This window comes from Bubalus kerabau, chromosome 10 (assembly GCF_029407905.1).
Source record: "Bubalus kerabau isolate K-KA32 ecotype Philippines breed swamp buffalo chromosome 10, PCC_UOA_SB_1v2, whole genome shotgun sequence".
In the NCBI taxonomy this organism is placed as follows: Eukaryota; Metazoa; Chordata; class Mammalia; order Artiodactyla; family Bovidae; genus Bubalus; species Bubalus kerabau.
Genome location: NC_073633.1, coordinates 108,014,199 through 108,033,451, shown reverse-complemented (window position 1 = coordinate 108,033,451; position 19,253 = coordinate 108,014,199). Strand labels below are relative to the sequence as shown.

Here is a 19,253-nt window from a genome sequence, read left to right as displayed (position 1 = left end):
ACTACTGAAATCATCAAACCTGCTAAGAGATTAGAAGTCAATTAATCCAACCACTAAAAAAAATAATTATATAACATAATAGCACATGCTAATCATCACTATGATGATCATAGTTCAGTTCAGTTGCTCAGTCGTGTCCAACTCTTTGTGACCCCATGAACCGCAGCACGCCAGGCCTCCCTGTCCATCACCAGCTCCCGGAGTTTACCCAAACTCATGTCCATCGAGTCGGTGATGCCATCCAACCATCTCATCCTCTGTCGTCCCCTTCTCCTCCTGCCCTCAATCTTTCTCGGCATCAGGGTCTTTCCCAATGAGTCAACTCTTCACATCAGGTGGCCGAAGTACTGGAGTTTCAGCTTCAACATCAGTCCTTCCAATGAACACCCAGGACTGGTCTCCTTTAGGATGGACTGGTTGGATCTTCTTGCAGTCCAAGGGACTCTCAAGAGTCTTCTCCAACACCACAGTTCAAAAGCATCAATTCTTCGGCGCTCAGCTTTATGGTCCAACTCTCACATCCATACATGACTACTGGAAAAACCATAGCCTTGACTAGATGGATCTTTATCAGCAAAGTAATATCTCTGCCTTTTAATATGCTGTCTAAGGTTAGTCATAGCTTTTCTTCCAAGGAGCAAGCGTCTTTTAATTTTATGGCTACAGTCACCATCTGCAGTGATTTGGGAGCCCCCCAAAATAAAGTCTCTCACTGTTTCCATTGTTTCCCCATCTACTTGCCATGAAGTGATGGGACCGGATGCCATGATCTTAGTTTTCTGAATGTTGAGTTTTAAGCTAGCTGATTGTGTAATCAGCTGATGATCACAGGACAATATATAAATTATAAGATCAACACATTGTACAACTTTAAATTTTCACAATGTTATATGTCAGACATATTTAATAAAAATAAAAATTCATCAATATTTAGAAAAACTAACTGGAACAGAAACAAAGCCAAGGACACCATCATTCAGGGAGTCTTCACTAGACATTTCAAGCAATAAGGAATGAAGACTATTATAAGCTAGAGTGGTATTTGTGAACAGTTTTTCTTAAGAGTAGCTTAAGCTATTTCAAATAGCTTAGAAATACCCATTTATAGTTAAATGAGTCAATTCAGAACTTTAAAATATTTTTTATTGATATAATTAAACTGATTTAATACTTATATAATGAAATATGATTACCAACTGAGCATTAGCTAAAACCTCTATCCTGCCACATAATTATTTCTTTTTTGTGGTAAGAACATTCACAGTCTAGTCTCTTAGCAACTTCGAAGTATCAATATATACTGTTGACTTCTGAACAACACAGGGGCTGGAGGCACTGAACCCCATGCAGTCAGAAGCTGAGAAGAACCTTACAGTGAGCCCTGTGCGTCCAGTTCCTGACCCTCAGGTTCAACCAACCAGACTGTGTACTCCTGTAGTCTTATACTGAAACAATCCCTGTATAAGTGGACCTATCCAGTTCAAACCCATGTTGTTCCAGGGTCAAGTGTAATACAGTACTGCTGACCACAGAACTTCTTTTCATTAAAGTAAGTGTTGTTTATTAAGGGCCTACTACATGTTGGGCAATACACACATACACACTTTTCCACTATCCTCAAACAGCTTCTGATTTTTTTAAACTAGAGATAGTTCTCTAAAAATGAGTCAACTGTTTCCGTAACCATAAGAACCTTTTTATTCCAAGGTACAGGAACAATTTCTCAACAAGATTCCACCTCGTTAACAAAGAAGTCAATTTCCTCGTTACATTCATCCATCACTGAGATGAACCTGCTGCCCAATCTTTCTCCCACTATGGAGTGACCCCCCCCCACCTCTCCATTTCTTTCTGGAATCCTCCAAATATCATTTTCAACAACAAAATCAACCTCCAGTAACTCTCAACTTTCTCACAGAATATTCTTTCTCCCTCCACTGCCTTAATTTTAACCTCTTTCAAAAAAAATGTCTCTCTTCCTATTACCCTTCCCTGAAAGCTGTTTACTGTCTCACACTTGTTCCTCAATCAGAACTCATTTACCTCCACTGCTGCTGCCAGATCACTGGGTTTCCCTAATGTGTAAAAATGTTTGCTCCCCTGCGACTGATGCCACCTGACTACCCAATTCTTCTCTTATCCCCCGTGCTGTCACCTACCACCTACTGCCAGCATCCTCTTAATCACAGGGCAATTTAACACCTGGCTACTGCTCTATTAAATACCTATAGAGTTGTTATTACAGGAGATGTCAGTGACTCATCCAATAACCAGCCTCAAAGGTCTTGCCCTCTTCGGCTCTATCGACCCTTGTTAGGCTCTTTAGTAGTTATTACCATGGCCACAGCCTGGACACTATCATTGAGAAACCATTCCCCTCTGAAACCTAAAATTCAAATAATTAATCTCCTACAACAACCTCCTAATCTTCTAATTAGTGTCTCTCTCATGTATTTCTATTACATGTGATCTTCATGTCTGATAAAAACCAGTCTCTTTATCCAAAAGCACCTCTCAGTGGCTTCCTCCCCACCCGCCTCACCTAGTTAGCCTTCACGCTGCATCATTTAAACCACTCTCACGCCAGCAGCCTCTGTCCTTGCTTCCTTGTCTTTCCACTGTCATTCACCATAGAAATCCCTCTTGAATCAATCTGACAGATTTCTCAGGCACTAGACCCAGCCTGGGATAGGCAACAATACAATTATAAATAAATTTTAAAAAGAAATGTCTAGGTATATTGGGTTAAAGTTAAAGGTAGGGTTTTTTGGGGGGTGGTTTTTATCTTTTGGCTGCACCGTGAGGTATGCGGAATTTTAGTTTCCCAACCAGAGATCAAACCCATGTCCTCTGCTTCAGAAGCATGGAATCATACCACTGGACTGCCAGGGAAGTCCCTAAATGTAGTTTTTTTGTTTTGTTTCTAGTCTAAGACTTCACAGTCCTTTAACGTGCTAATACATTTTTCTGCCCGTACAGTATCTTGATTTTATAGTGTACCTTGTGCCTTTTAAAAACTGCTTTATCATCCAGAAACATAATTCAAATGAGAATTTAAATAATCAGGCAACAAGTATTTAATGGCTATTTCCCATGAGCCGAATAATACATCAAACAACACGGCAGATGCAAAAATAAAGACACTACCTCTTACCCTCAAATAATTTCATGTATGAAATTAGATACTAATACCAGAAAAGATAGGACATCAGAAAATATTTGAAAAATACGTTGAGAAGGCCATTTTTTTGCCAAGGCATTATACAATGGAAATCTTAAATTCATTTGAATTAGGGTAGTTTTACTGTTTGTCTAAACTGAGGATTCTTAGAGGTGGGAAAAAAACCAAGCAAATGATAATAAAAATAAATTGTATTACAAAAAATAACCTGGTCTCAACCCACTTATTCAACAAATTCTACTTTACTGATCTCTAGAATACAGAAAATGCTTCTCAGTTCTCTCCTGTACACACTCTCTAAGATGCAGAAGTCATTCTAACACATAAAAAATAATACTTTCCATTCAGCCCTAAGTTTATCATCTAGCTTTTCAGCTAGTTAAAGCAGAGCTCATTAAGTTACACAAAATTAAACATAACCTACATTTATTTCAGTCACTACAAAAAATAAAGTACATTTTAGAAACTGTGTATATTTAATGAAGCTGAAAACAAACATAAGATGCTAACAAAAGTATGCCAAAAAAAAAAAAAAATAGACCTTTTAAAAAACCAGGAAAACAATTTTTAAGCCCAAATTATGGTTAATGATTTATATTTACCATTTTTATTTGCTGGTGAAAAAAAGTTGAAGACAGGAGAAAATATGGTCCCCAACAATGTAGTCCTTGGAGGACTGCCAGAGGAAGGGTTATCTTCCAATTTTCCATTTTGTTTTACATGTTGATTTGTCATTTCATAACTACCAGCTTCTAAGAAAGAAACAAAAGAAAAAAGTTGCAATCTAGAAAACATAACTTTCACAAACGTGTTCTAAACCATTCATTAAGAAACTTTTTCCCTCAAAATAATGAAAATTGATTAACATTAATTTTTAAAACCTTATTGTTTAAAGAAATCTTGAGGTAAATCACTTGCAAATCAAATGATCTTTACAGTAAGTTTATTTATAATGCTTTGTAAATGTTAAATTTACTGAGTTTTTACAAAGCAGATTTATATCTGGAATTATATAGTCTGGAAGTCTTAAATTCAACATTGTTTAAAAGAAAATGAAATAAACTCTTTGTAAGTAAAGCAAGCAAGTTACAATACAAAAAACATAAATGTAAGATTCTGCCTTGGCTTATTTGCATTTTGGGATGCTGCCTACTTCACAAAATTTACCCTCTATGTCTAACAAATAACAGCTAAAACATAGAGGCAACCAGTTTCACTGAAGCTACATGCACAGAACGAGACTACACATGCAGCAGCGTGACACGCTCCTACGGACACGGCAGCACCACTGCAGAGCGCCAGGAAGAGCGCCAGGAAGAGCAGCCAGTTTTTCCCTAAGTTTCTTATAAATAAAAAACTGAATGGGTTTTGGGAAAACATAAGTTGGAAATGTTTAAATAAATCATCCTCAACCCTCCACAACTTGACCACATTTCTTTTCTTCTTTCTTTGCTAGAGAACTGTTGACTTGTGTATCCCTTTTCTCCCTGATGGTCAATTCTAGAGATACATCACTGCATTAAGAGGACAGAAGTTGAGAAAAAAAAAATCATAAAAAAAAGAGGGAAGAGACTGAGGAATTATTACTACTGTTGTGTTTAAAATCGCATTGGTTAAAAGGCAGCACTCCATGCTCTAAAGTGCTATTCACGCTTTCTCTGCTTGTCCATCTTGGTCCACTCCTTTTTGATGCTGAGGAGCTTGTCAGCTCCTCAAAGGTACTGACCTAGAAGAGGGCTTATCAACACTACTGGCTCCGGGCTGGGTAGCTCTGTGTTACGGGATGTCCTGTGCGCTGCGTGGCGTTTAGCAGTGCCCCGACCTTCCTGCTAGATGCAAGAAGCAACCTCTCCACAGGCTGGGGCAAACCCAAAGGCCTCCAGACACTGAAAAATGCCCACTGGCGGACAGAGACACCCCTGCTTGAGAAACACTGACCTGAGAGCTCCAAGCCGCCTCTGAGCTTTGAAATGTCATAATCCAGAAACAAATTCTTTATACACATTTCAAAAAATTTATTATATCATTCATAACATATTATATATAACATATATTATTCATAATTATTCATAATAAAAATTATTACTGCTTTAAGAAATTTCATATATATTTTCCTGCCAAACAGTATAAAGCTAGTTGCTCTGCCTTTAACTGTCACTTTAACTCATCAAAGTAGATGTATATTAGGAAGGTAAATTTCTATTTACTTCATGCTATTCATACTTAATACAAAGATTATAAAAAGGCAGAAATTGCTCAAAGTAGATTTTTTTAAAACAGAGAAAAAACATATCAGTGATCTCTGCTTAAAAGCAACAGGTAAACATTAACAAACCTCCATTTACTTGACTTTTCCGTCTTACTCGAGATATCTGTTTGTTAGGCTTTTCTCCTGCTCTTGGTGTTGATGTGATCAAATTATTATCTATATCACGTTCAATTCTACTCCGTTTTGAAGGATTTTCTCTCTCTTCCTTAAGATATAAGAGGAAAAAACATGCATTGAACAGAGTCATTCTGCTGGATAAGTTACATTTTTTTGGGCCACTCTACGCAGCTTACTGGGTCTTAGTTCCCCAATCAGGGACTGAACCTAGGCCACAGTGATGCAAGCGCCAAGTCCTAACCACTGGGCCACCAGGGAATTCTCTACACGTCACACTCTTTTAAAACGATAAAATATGTTCACTACATTATTTACAACAGCCAATGTTATCTGTTATCAACTGATGGACACTTAGGTTGTGTCCATATCTTGGCTATTATAAATAATGCAGTGAATATAGATGCATGTACACAAACAATGGAATATTATTCAGCCATAAAAAAATGAACTCCTGTCACTAGTGACAACATGGATGAACCTAACAGGCATTTCATGAAGTAAAAAAAGTCAGACAGAGAAAGACATATACCATATGATCTCACTTACATGTGGAATTAAAAACCAAAACAAATAAAAAACACCAAGCTCACAGAGGGCAGACTGGTGGTTGCCAGAGACAGGGGGATGGGGATGAAGGAGTGGATGACGAGTATCATCAAAGGGTGCAAAGGGCCATAACACGCTGCGAGCAGGGCGCACAGCACAGCGTGGTGACTGCACGTGCATTCCGCACTGCGCACGGAGAGCTGCGTTACACACACGACTTAGAGTCAGAAAATAAAATAAATTTAAAAAAAGGAGTAAAGCTTAAAAGTTTTGATCACAAGAAAAATTCTGTAACCAAGAATGGTGACAGATATTAATTCGACTTATTGTGGTGATCATTTTGCAATATATAAAAATACTGAGTCAGGCTATATGCCTGAAACTAATATATGTCACTTCTCTCAGATTTTTAAGAAGATAAAATATGTTGTAAAATGCTTTATTCTCTTTTTTTCGTATCAAGGAGAAACAAACAGAAATACCTAACAACAGAAGAAAACAGAAAAAAATCTGACAAGAGTCATGAAAGTATTCATTAATGTCATTATACTACACAAACACCTCACAATTACTCAAAAGAACAGGGGTCATTTCCTCGAGTGAACCCCACTGGAATCTGCTGGCATATTACGTATAACCAAAAATGACATAAAAATAACAGGGCTTGTCCACTGCTAACCATCTAATGCCAACCTCAACCTTCAAAAGGTCCCAATCAACACTAAGAAGTCTATTCTTTAACAAAGTTCTCTATTAGTTTCCTTATGTGGGGGGCAAATCCACATTACCAGTTTACACTATTTTGCAATACAGAGTTACGATCAGATCAGATCAGTCGCTCAGTCGTGTCCAACTCTTTGCGACCCCATGAATCACAGCACGCCAGGCCTCCCTGTCCATCACCAACTCCCGGAGTTCACTCAGACTCACGTCCATCGAGTCAGTGATGCCATCCAGCCATCTCATCCTCTGTCGTCCCCTTCTCCTCCTACCCCCAATCCCTCCCAGCATCAGAGTCTTTTCCAATGAGTCAACTCTTCGCATGAGGTGGCCAAAGTACTGGAGTTTCAGCTTTAGCATCATTCCTTCCAAAGAAATCCCAGGGCTGATCTCCTTCAGAATGGACTGGTTGGCTCTCCTTGCAATCCAAGGGACTCTCAAGAGTCTTCTCCACAGAGTTATGATAGTTTGACTTAAAGATTTTCTGACTTTTACAAGTCAGAATGTGAAAGCAACGGTGCTTTGGAGTCTGTTTTTTCCCCCGGAGTCTGTTTTGGAGTCTGTTTTTTCCCCTGGCCAGCAACATGCAGGCACTCCGCTCTCACGTGATGCTGGGCTACAGCCAGCCACTTGATCACGATCACTCACAACATTCTGTATCCATACAGCCATTTTCACTTTCAGTACAGTATTCAATAAGTTAAATAAGATATTCAACACTTAAAAAGTGTTACAAGCATGTTAAAGGTAGGCTAGGATAAGCTATGATGTCAGGCAGCTGCTGCTAAGTCGCTTCAGTCGTGTCCGACTCTGTGCGACCCTATAGACGGCAGCCCACCAGGCTCCCCCGTCCCTGGGATTCTTCAGGCAAGAACACTGGAGTGGGTTGCCATTTCCTTCTCCGATGCAGGAAAGTGAAAAGTGCAAGTGAAGTCACTCAGTCGTGTCCGACTCTTAGCGACCCCATGGACTGCAGCCCACCAGGCTCCTCCGTCCATGGATTTTCCAGGCAAGAGCACTGGAGTGGGTGCCATCGCCTTCTCCGGATGTCAGGCAGGGTAAGTGCATTAAGTGCATTTTCAGCTTACATTTTCAATTTACAATGGGTTTATCAGGACATGACCCTACCATAAATTAAGGAAGATCTGTATTACTGACTGAAATAGTATACTCCATGCAATAACCTGCATTTTTTCCATCTGTACCTCCATTTTTTGGTCATTAGTACAATTCTTCCAGTCATCTCCTACATGAGCAATTTTCTTACATTACTGCAATACTGGCCTCTAATTTCTTGCTGTTTCAATGAAAGTACCTGAAATCTTCTGTTAAGGATTAGATTTTTCCACAGCAAATAATAATATACTATTGTGCATTTTCTAAAAGTTGAATATTATTTTACTGTCTCTGAAACAAACTTTGGTATTGCAAATAGCCAAAATTACAATTCCACAATTCCCTATCTGGATCAAAATGAAAAAAGATAATACTGCTAATATCACTCAATACAGAATTTTACTTTTCTCACCAGTTTCTCTAATTTTAGGTAAGTTCACCAAGACAATCTCCTTAGCACAAAGTAATGTGCCAGTGTTCCACAATGTAATTCCTCCACTGTTTACTATTCCCCTGCACTTAAAAATGACGACCAGGAAGCCTCAAATCCGAAACACTGGATCTTCATTACAGAGGGGCTCTTATCATCAAGTCCTCAAGAAAGAAATAATGCTGCAAAGCCTTATTACACTTACTACTCTAAGCTCCAGCATTTTCTTGAAGAAGTCTCTTAGTACATCTGCTATAATGTAAATACATACATGCATTCCTGGAAAATTTTCACTCTGCAACCCTAAAAATAACAAGGTTTATGGGGAAAAATGGGTCCATGAGGGTAGAGAAGGGTACATGGGAGGCAGATCAGCCAAAGCCCCTGAAAATCTGTAAACACAGCACTAAGAAAACCAATGATGGGGACTTCCAGAAATGACCTGGACGCCCCAGGTAAGCAGCTATGAGCAGCTACAATGCTACCTCAGAGTTTAATAAAAGGGATTTAAAACAGAAGTAAAAAGAAAGGTTTATGGGAGCCGAAAGTGGAGCTTTAAGGCAGGAAGACTGCAAACACGGACACGAAAGGAAATGCAAACCGCCAGATGAGGAGAGGAGTCCATGACAGACCGGGCTGCGTCTCCAGGAGGAGCCCCTGATACAGGGCACTAGTTTTAATTAAAAACTGGGTGTAGGATAAAATTCCACCACCATTATACAGGATTCCCTTGTCCAGTTTAGAAAAAATCATACATACACCAAAACCCACTCATGTTATATTGAAACTATCTCCCTATTTAACAATATATATCAACATTAACGTATAAGAGCTAACAAGCATCCCCGGCAGCTCAGTGGTAAAGAATCCACCTGCAACGAAGGAGATGAGAGTTCGATCCCTGGGTCAGGAAGATCCCCTGGAGAAGGAAATGGCAACTCACACCAGGATTCTTGCCTGGGAAATCCCACGGACAGAGGAGCCTGGTGGGCTACAGTCCATGGGGTTGCAAAAGAGCCGGACACGACTGAGTGACTAAACAACAGCACATAAGCTAACTGTTAGTGTGGAGGTACCACACACACAGCAGAAACAGCTATACTGTGGTCAGTTGAGAATACATTCAAATACTTCAGTTTACATCTCTAAAGAGAAATAGAAAACTATTAAGATCAGGGTTAAACTTCTGCAGTCACTGACAATAATATTCTATTCTTCAGAATAAAGCATTTAAACGTCTGATGAAGCTCCAATTCTGAAATCTGTCACCAAATCCTCATCTTTCTTAAACACTCATGTATATAATTTGGGGGCATTTTTGGATATAGGATGCATTTTAGAAGAGGAACTAGGAAAAATAACATTTCTACATTACTGTACAGGTTATTTAAAAAAATTTTAATAACCCTACAATGTCTTCTTTGGAATCTGCATTTTTCAAAGCTGCCTCTAAGACATGCTTTTAAGGGGAAAGCTTGGGAAGGCAGCATTCTTAAATCTCTGAATCCCAAAGGAAATACAGAGAACTAAAGAAGCAACAAAAACCCAACAGCACATTTATAACAAAACCAGGAAACAAGGTTTCTCCCCCAAACTCCAAGCAGATGAGGACAAACCAACAGCTGTAATACTGAAGGAATCATCTTTATCAGTGCTGGAGAAAGCAAAGCAATGCAACACAGAACGGGACCCATCTGAGGCCAGGAGAAGCCACCCCAAACTGCTAACAGGGTAGGTATTCAGTGGAGAGCACGGCAGGCCAGTCTGACGACAGCAGATGAAACGGGGCAGAGGATGCTGCTGCTCAATCCAATAGCAAAGGGATCCACAACTGAAATGGGAGCAGTATAGCTCCTAGGAACTCTTGACACTGACCAACTATAGCTCTCTTCAGAACAGAGCTGCATATGAAGGGAAACTGCTAGGAATGGAATCGAAATTTCATTGCAGAAAAAGGCACAACAGAAAAGCAAAGAAAAGTTCCAGATAAACAATGAATAGGGATAAAGAAGGCTTCCTAGGTGGCTCAGTGGTAAAGAATCCACCTGCCAAGCAAGAGACTCAGGTTCAATCCCTGGATCAGGAAGATCCCCTGGAAAAGGAAATGGCAACCCACTCCAGTATTCTTGCCTGGAGAATTCCATGGACAGAGGAGCCTGGCAGGCTACAGTCCATGGGGTTGCAAAAGAGTCAGACACAACTTATCAACTAAACAAAAATAAACAGGGATAAACATACAGCAAAACTCGAAATGCAATCACTGTATTTTTAACACTATTCAAAAACAACAAAATTGATTAGAAAAGATACCCTGAACCATACAATCTTCTAAAAATTTAGAAAAACTCATGTAAGAATGAGAGAAAAGAAAGCATAGATCTGAAATTCCACACAAAATCATTGTAATAAAATGTTGCTTAGTAGCTAAGTCTGTCCTTCTCTTTTGCAACTCCGTGGACTGTAGCTGCCAGACTCCTCTGTCCACGGGATTTCCCAGGCAAGAATATTGGAGTGAGTTGCCATTTCCTTCTCCAGGGACGTTCGCAACCCAGGGATCCAACCTGTGTCTCCTGCATTTGCAGGCAGATTCTTTACCACTGAGGTACCTGGGAAGCCCATAATAAAACACAGGAGAAGTAAAAGAAAGCATCTCAGAAAAATATGCGTGAGAGCGCGTTCCCTGGCTGTCCAGTGGTTAAGATTGCACGTTTCCACTGTGAGGGGGGGGCTGATCCCTGGGCAAGAAAGAAACTAAGAGCCCTGTGGTGCAAACTCCCCAAAAATGCATTGAGAGCAGATTAAAATTAGACCTTTATTTCAAAAAAGACAAACAACATTAACAAAGTGATATGACACATACATCAGAGTTAGAAACAATTCACGAATGAAAAGACAGAACAAAATAGAAATAAAAGAGAAAAATATTTTAGAAATAAAGACTAGGATAGACATAAAAGTTAGTCAATAGGATAGACTATGTGCCTTTATGAGAATTAGAAGGTAAAATTGAGGGGAGGGGAGTTTAAGACATCAAAATGTAACAAATACTGAGGAAGATCCGACAGACAGAAAACAGTAAGTGGTCCCTGAGCAGGAAGCCAGAGCCAAGAACAAGGCAGAAGAATGAGCATCGTGAAGTTTTCCTCAAATGAAACATCTGAAATTACATACTCAAAGAGTACACAGGCCTTGTTTTTTTTTTTGGTATGTGCGACTCAGCTTCACAGTCTTCAAAGTCCCCACCAGGGACTGAACCCAGGGCTTCCGACAGGGAGAGCTCAGAGTTCTAACCTAACCACTGGGCTGCCAGGGGGCTCTGAGAGTGCGCTATCGGACCACAGCCTTCAACCCAGAAAAACGACAAGACAGACCCTAAACTTACCACAATTTAAAGAAAAAAAATCCTTTGGAGAACAAGGAAAAATGTTCGTTTAAGAAGAGAAAATTAGACTGTCATCAAACTTTGAAAGCAGTGCGTTTAATGCTGGAAGAAAATGGAATAACACTTTTAAAAATCAAGAAGAGAAACTGTGAGACAAGGATATCATATGCAGTAAAAGTAGTTTTAAAGCACAGAACTCAGAATATTGTTTCTGTGTCTGCTTCATGTGGCATCTACCAAAAAATGACTACAGACAACAACCAGAGGACTGGGGAAAGCATTAAACACGATGAACGCACACAGGACCTGTGCAAGATGAACGAGGGTCAGAGATCCCGTGTAATGGCTACAGGCTCAGAATATATACACAACAGTAAAAACTGGTAAGAGATATATAAATTTTAAAATGTTCACTTTAAAGACATTCTGAGAAAAGCTGACAGAATTCATTTTTAGCTGGTAAGAAATAACAAATGAAGTTATCTAGGCATAAAAGAAATAATACCAGATGGGATTCTAAATCTGCAATAAGGAATGGATACCACTAAGGGCAAACATGAGTAAATTCAAAAGATCTTTGTGTTCAATAGTTCTAATATGGTCTTTCTAGCTGTCTTCAACACTGATACCTGCTACAATCTCTGCAGCCTCATTATAATCCAATAAAGTATTCTGAAGTCTCAGAGCTGCTTCTCTCTCTCTCTCTACATATATATATGGAAACACAATAAAGGTACTCTCATTGCTTTGCAATATTATTAAATTTGGTCTTTAAAATCTACTCTAAAGTTATTTTAGAATTTAGTAATTCTTTAAATAAAATTTATAATTAAGAATGGATTATTGGATTGAAAAAGGGAGCTGGGTGATCTGTGATTTCAATCCACCACTCCTAGTGATGAAACTGACATAGAATTCTATAGCTCGTGAAAGGAGGAAATGTACTCCAAGGGAACTAAATACAACTGTAAATTATAAATGAAAATAAGATAAAGTTAGTGTCCCTTTGGCTTCAAAATTGTCTTATGCAACAGAACATATTCAAATAGAATTATAGTGCCAATTCAGTTGCACTGTCGTTTGAGAACAATCATTCAGTTTTTAAAAAAGAAACAATATTTTAGATGTACAGGATGAAATCTTTAAAAGCCAAAATAGTTACAGCCTTTCAAACTTAAATTGCAAAACCCAATGAGGTGTCTCAGAAACAAAGTTTGTTATATTGCTTTGGCTGAAAAAAGGTATATACTTATGAGAGACTTACAAACTCTTACACAGTAGGTAGTGCTGAAAACCTACTAAGTCAGTAAAAGAAACAAGCAGAGACTTTCCTGGTGGTCCAGTGATTAAGAGTCCACCTGCCAATGCAGGAGACTGGTTCGATACTGATCCGGGAAGATCCCATGTGCCGTGGAGCAACTAAGCTCCTCTGCCACAACAACTGAGCTCTAGAGCCTGTGCTCTACAAGAGGAGAAGCCGCCGCAATGAGAAGCCCAAGAACGGCAACAGAGACTGGCCCCTCCTGCCACAACCAGAGAAAGCCTGCGTGCAGCACCGTCAAACATAGACAGACAGACCAGCAGGCAAGTAAGAAATAAAGAAACAGACGTTTCCACTTTCTAGTGATAAAGTAAATCACTGGGAGACTTAACTGTAAACACAGAAAATGAGCTAACACTGGTATGTGACTTGTACTTGTCTGCTGCTGCTGCTGCTAAGTCGCTTCGGTCGTGTCCGCCTCTGTGCAACCCCACAGACGGCAGCCCACCAGGCTCCCCCATCCCTGGGATTCTCCAGGCAAGAACACTGGAGTGGGTTGCCATTTCCTTCTCCAATGTGTGAGAGTTAAAAGTGAAAGGGAAAAAAAATTAAAAAAAAAAAAAAAAGTGAAAGGGAAGTCGCTCAGTCGTGTCCGACCCTTCTCAACCCCATGGACTGCAGCACACCAGGCTCCTCAATCCATGGGATTTTCCAGGCAAGAGTGCTGGAGTGGGGTGCCACTGCCTTCTCCGTATGTGATACTCATATCAACTAATCATCAAAGATCTTCTTTACCATGAATGCATGGTAACAAACACAAGTGAATTAATTTTTTGCATCTCAGTTTATCCTGGAATAACTTGTGTCAATGTCTGTGATGACTATTTTGTGATGCAAAATAAAAAAAAAGGTTTATGATTACTGCCACCTCAGCACAAATCAAAACGTGGACACACAAAGTTACTGTATTTTTCACAGCCATTCACTTGCATGGGGGGAAAAAGCTATACTTAAGAATGTCCCTGATGAAGCTGTAAAATTAATTAAATCTCAACCCTTAAATATGTGTTAAACTCTATATGACAAGATGGGAAGCACACAAACGCTTCTGCTGCACACTGTGCTTCCACAGTTGTCTTGAGGAAAAGCATCTGACTGTTGAGTTGTAAGCTAAATTAGATCACTTTTTTGATCGCTTCTCGGCCTTTTGGCTAAGATCAAGTGTAGATCACTTTTTCTGATAGAAAACTACCTTTACTTGAAGTAGTTTATTTTCTGAAAAATGAACAAAGCAACTCAAGAAAAAACTAATACATTTTGTTGCCGACGATAAAATTTGAGCATTCAGCTAAAAACTGGGATTTTAGGAAACCTGGACAATGCATTGTAAGACTCAAGAGTTTCCCAATATTGTTCTATTGAGATCAGTGGGGTTGTTCAGAAATGTGATTTCTAAACATTAAATAAATAATGAAATATGTCAATGTGGATACATATGTGGAAGATTTACATAATAAAGCAAACCATTATTTTCCCAACCAAAAAAACAGTACATGATGTTACAAAATCAGATGTAGGTAAAAAGATTCATTCCAAGTGCAAGACAGACCAATAAAAAGATCACTGTAGAGCTTTCTTTCAAAGTCAATATTGGGACAAGAACTTAAGATATCACACCACTTGTCAAGTTTTGGTATAAAATCTGCAATTATCTAAAAAGTATATTAAAAGACTCTTCCGTTTTCTAAATACATGTATAATTTTCTTTTTGTGTGTCAATGATAACCACAAACTACGTTCTTTGAAGCGACCGTTAAAGAGGTCTATAGGGCTTCCTTGGTGGTCCAGTGGTTTAAGAAACTTGCCTTGAAATGTGAGGGACACCTGTTCGATCCCTGGTTGCAAAGCACCACAGCTGATGAGCCCGAGCCCTAAAGCCCACAAAGTGCGACTACTGAAGCCCTCGCGCCTGAGCCTGGAGCCTGTGCTCAAAAGAGGAAGCCCCTGAGCCTAGAGCCTGTGCTCCTCAACAGAGGAAGCCCCGCAGTGAGGAGCCCACACACAACTAGAGGGTGGCCCCGCACGTCGCAGCCAGAGGAGGCCCCTGCACATCAATGACGAGCCAGCATAGCCGGAAGTAAACCTTAAAAGAGAGAAAATATTAAAGGAAAAAGAGGTTTATAAAACTGTAAATATTGTCCTGTTTCCCACTAATTCCCTTTTTCTTTAGAAAATAGTTAAAATATTAACTGTACTAACATCAACATGTAATGGGTTTAGAATTAAAATTTTTATATTTTCAAAATTCCTCAGTTAGTATCTAATGAGATATAGATAGATATTACCCCCATAAACAAAAAGTTCTTTAGGGTTTCTAATAATTTATAAGATGGTAAAGGATCCTAAGATTGAAAAGTTTAAGAACCACTTGCTTAAGAGGGACCACTAATGAATTCACAAGACAAAATGTAAAAATTCACTCCCAAAAAATGGGGAGAAAATTTGAGCTGGAAGGGAGAGCTGACAAGTGGCAGTCAAAGGGTACAGAGTTTCTTTAGGGGAGGATATAAATGGTTTAAAATTAACTGTGGTAATGACTGCATAACTCTGTGCATATATTAAAGCCTACTGAATCTATACCTTAATTGGGTGAGTTTTAGGCCATGTGAATCATATCTCCATAATGTTATACTATATGTATCTATCATATAATCCAACAATATCAATCTTAGTTATTCACCCAGGTTTAACTTAAACAAATGTCCACACATGGATTCAAAACAGAAACATTCACAGCAACTTCGTTCACAACAGCCAAAACCCAGAAATATCTCAAGTGGATAACAAGTCACGGTATGTGGTGCCAAGTCACTTCAGTCGTGTCCGTCGCTTTGCGATCCTATGGACAGCAGCCTGCCAGGGTCCTCTGTCCACGGGATTCTCCAGGCAAGAACACTGGAGTGGGTTGCCATGCCCTCCTCCAGGGGATCTTCCCGACCCAGGGACTGAACTTGCAGCATGTCTACTGCATTAGCAGGAAGGTTCTTTACCACTAGCACCACCTGGGAAGTCCTGTGATATGTGGTATACTCACACAATAGAATACTGTTTGGGGCACAGGAGAGAGAAGGGATAAATTACAGATACATGCAGTAACACAAATGAATCCAAAAACTTTACGTTGAATGAAGGAAGCAAGACATGTTATATGCATAGGTAACTTTAAAGAAGATTTATACAATCTATAATAACAGAAGATCAATGGTTGTCTAGGATGATGCTGAGATGGTCCTCAATACTCCAAGGTTACTTTTTGGTCATGGGTGTATAGTATAATTCTGTTAAAATTCATGAAAACATATAATTTAAATCAGTGTGTCTTACTGTGTTTCATTATACCCCATAAAATTAATTGTTAAAAAGTCAATGGAGATAAAGTAGAATTCTAAAGATAACTAGTTCATCAAGAAGAAGGCAAGATGAAACAGAGTAAAAAATAACAAATGGGATAAATACAGAATAAATTACAAGATGGGAAACTAAAGCGTCTGCCTACAGTGCGGGAGACCCGGGTTCGATACCTGGGTCGGGAAGATCCCCTGGAGAAGGAAATGGCACCCTACTCCAGTATTCGTGCCTGGAAAATCCCATGGACGGAGGAGATTGGTTGGCTACTGTCCATGGGGTCGCAAAGAGTCGGACACGACTGAGCGACTTCACTATCACTCACTATTAATAACTACATTAAATGTAAACAGACTAAACAAGCCAATTTAAATACAAACACATAGGGTGGGAAAAGGTGTATCAGGCAAATGGTAAGAAAGAAAGCTGTGTGGTTTTATCAATATCAGGCCAAGTAAATCTCAAGGCAAACAGTATTACCAGAGATGAGAGACATTTCACAGTGGTGGAAACTTACACCCAACACTCACAAACATGTACGCCCCTAACAAGAGAGCTTCACAACACACACAGCGAGAACTGACAGAACGGAAGGTAGAGAGTTCATAATTAAGAGACGGAGACTTAAAAGAAGACACAGAGTATTTGAATACTATCAAACTATCTGATTAACTGATACTTACAGAACTGTACTAATCAATTCCAGAATGTGCATATTTTTTTCAAACACATGGGACATTTACCAAAATAGTCCATATGTTAAAAAATATCAAAAGACACCAAAGAAGTGAAGTCATACAGTATATGTTCTTAGGTCACAATAATATTAAATTAGATATAAACAATTAAAAGATATCTAATAAATGCCCAAAGATCTGATCTGAAAATTAAATAACGTATTTCTAAATAATCCATGGACCAAAAGATAATAAAAATACAGTCAGAATGTATGGGAAAGCAGTATTTTGAAACGCATAGCTGTAAATATTTGAATTAGAAAAAAACTGAAGTGTAGTATTACTGATCTAAGCAAGGGGCTGGGAAACTACAGTACAAACGCCAAGCCTAACACATTGTTTTTGTATGACCAGCAAACCAAAAGTAGTTTTTATATTTTAATATGGTGGTAGGGGGAGGTGGGAATCAAACAAATGACACTATTTTATGACTCATGAAAATTGCATGAAAATCAAATATCAACAACCAAAGTCATACTCATTCATTTATGCATTATCTACAATGGGAGAGTCGAGTAGTAACTGCAATTTCAGACAAGACAGTCTGCAAAGACTTAAATATTACTTATCTGAAATATTTACCGAAAAAGTTTACTAATTCCTAATCTAAGTTCTCGCTTGTATAAGCTGGAAAAGTAAGAGTAAACCAAACATAAAGTAAAAGGAAATATTAAAAATAACAAGTAGAAATCAAATAGACAGTGGAAAGAAAAGAGAAAATGTACAAAGGCAGATGTTGGTTCTTTGAAAAAGTAATAAAACTGATAAAGCTCCAGTTGCAAAGGGATCAAAACAAAAATAAATTGTTCACATCAGGAGTGAAAAGAAGAACATCATTATAGATCCTACAGAGATTATTAGGTTAATAGAGAAATACTGCAAAGACTTTATATCTAATAACTTGACAACTTCAACGAATAGACAAATTCCCTGGAAAACACGTATGACCAAAATTCAAACAGAAATAGAAAAGCTAAAGAAATTCATATGTATTAAAGAAATCAAATTTATAGTAAAAAGTTATCACACAAAGAAACCCAAGTCACATTCCAAAAATCCCTCTCCAGAATTCACCACTGAATTCTACTAATAATTTAAGGTTGAGATAATACTTCGTCACTACAAGCTCTTTCAGAAACAGAGAAGCAGACGGACAGTTCCTGCGTCATGATCTGATGCATAACTCTGATCCCAGAATCTCAAAAGTATTACAATCAAAACTACAGACCAAACCCTCATGAGCACAGACACAAAACATCTTTAAGAACAACAACAAAACACGGCAGCAAATTGTATCCAGCCATACAAGTTTAATTTTCAGTTAAAAAAATTCATGTTCTACTCCACATTAAAAGAGGAAAATCTGAAGACCATCTCAATCCAATATAATAAAATCTTACAGCACAGTAGGAACAGAAGGGAACTTCCTCAAACAGACAGAAGATAACTATGACAGACATACATACCTAATGTAAACAAACTCTCTTCCCTTAAGACCAGAAACAAGACAAATGTTTGCTTTTACCACTTCGACTAAATGTCCTAGAGGTCCTAACCAATGCAATAATGAAGAAAAAGAAATACAAGGTCTAGAAATCAGAAAAGGAAATCATATCTGGTATATAATATGATTATATATGTATGAAACCCTATGAAATCTTAAAGACTAGAATGATTAAGTAAACCTAGCAATTTTACACAGTATCCCAGTCAACACAGAAAAATTAATTATATTTATATATATTAGCAACAAAGTAAAAACTTTAAATGTATTATATCATTTAAAACAGCACCATAAAACATCAAATACCTGAGAACAGAACTAATTAGTATGTGTAACAGCCTCACATTAGCACAAAAAAATTAAAAACACTTATATTAACACTGAGATATATCATGATCATGAACTGGCAGACTCAATACAGCTAAGACGTACAGTCTCACCAAATGATATATACATGTGATACAGTATTATAATCCCAGTAGGTTTTCTTTGGAGAAACAGACAAGCTAATTCTAAAATTGACATGTAAGTATAAGGGATCTAAAATAGTATTTAAAATGCTATCTTTTATCTCAGTATCTTAAA

The 19,253-nt window shown here is 38.4% G+C and overlaps 1 protein-coding gene and 1 pseudogene across 10 annotated transcripts in view; one reads left to right on the top strand and one right to left on the bottom strand.

Annotated features, from left to right (window-relative positions):
• The window catches only part of CTDSPL2 (CTD small phosphatase like 2), a 73,395-nt gene that overhangs the window by 24,662 nt on the left and 29,480 nt on the right, over positions 1-19,253 (bottom strand). For 9 of the 10 annotated variants that reach the window (XR_008699815.1, XM_055538934.1, XM_055538928.1 and 6 more), the window contains 2 exons: positions 5,517-5,655; positions 3,784-3,933 (listed from right to left, as the gene is read on the bottom strand). Coding sequence is in view for 9 of the 10 variants with exons in the window: in XM_055538934.1 (XP_055394909.1) it covers positions 3,784-3,933; positions 5,517-5,655 (289 nt within the window). In the remaining variant the exon portion in view is untranslated. The remainder of the gene's footprint in view (positions 1-3,783; positions 3,934-5,516; positions 5,656-19,253) is intronic. The other variant, XM_055538935.1, reaches the window with a different exon arrangement.
• On the top strand, positions 14,214-14,322 carry LOC129622195 (uncharacterized; annotated as a pseudogene).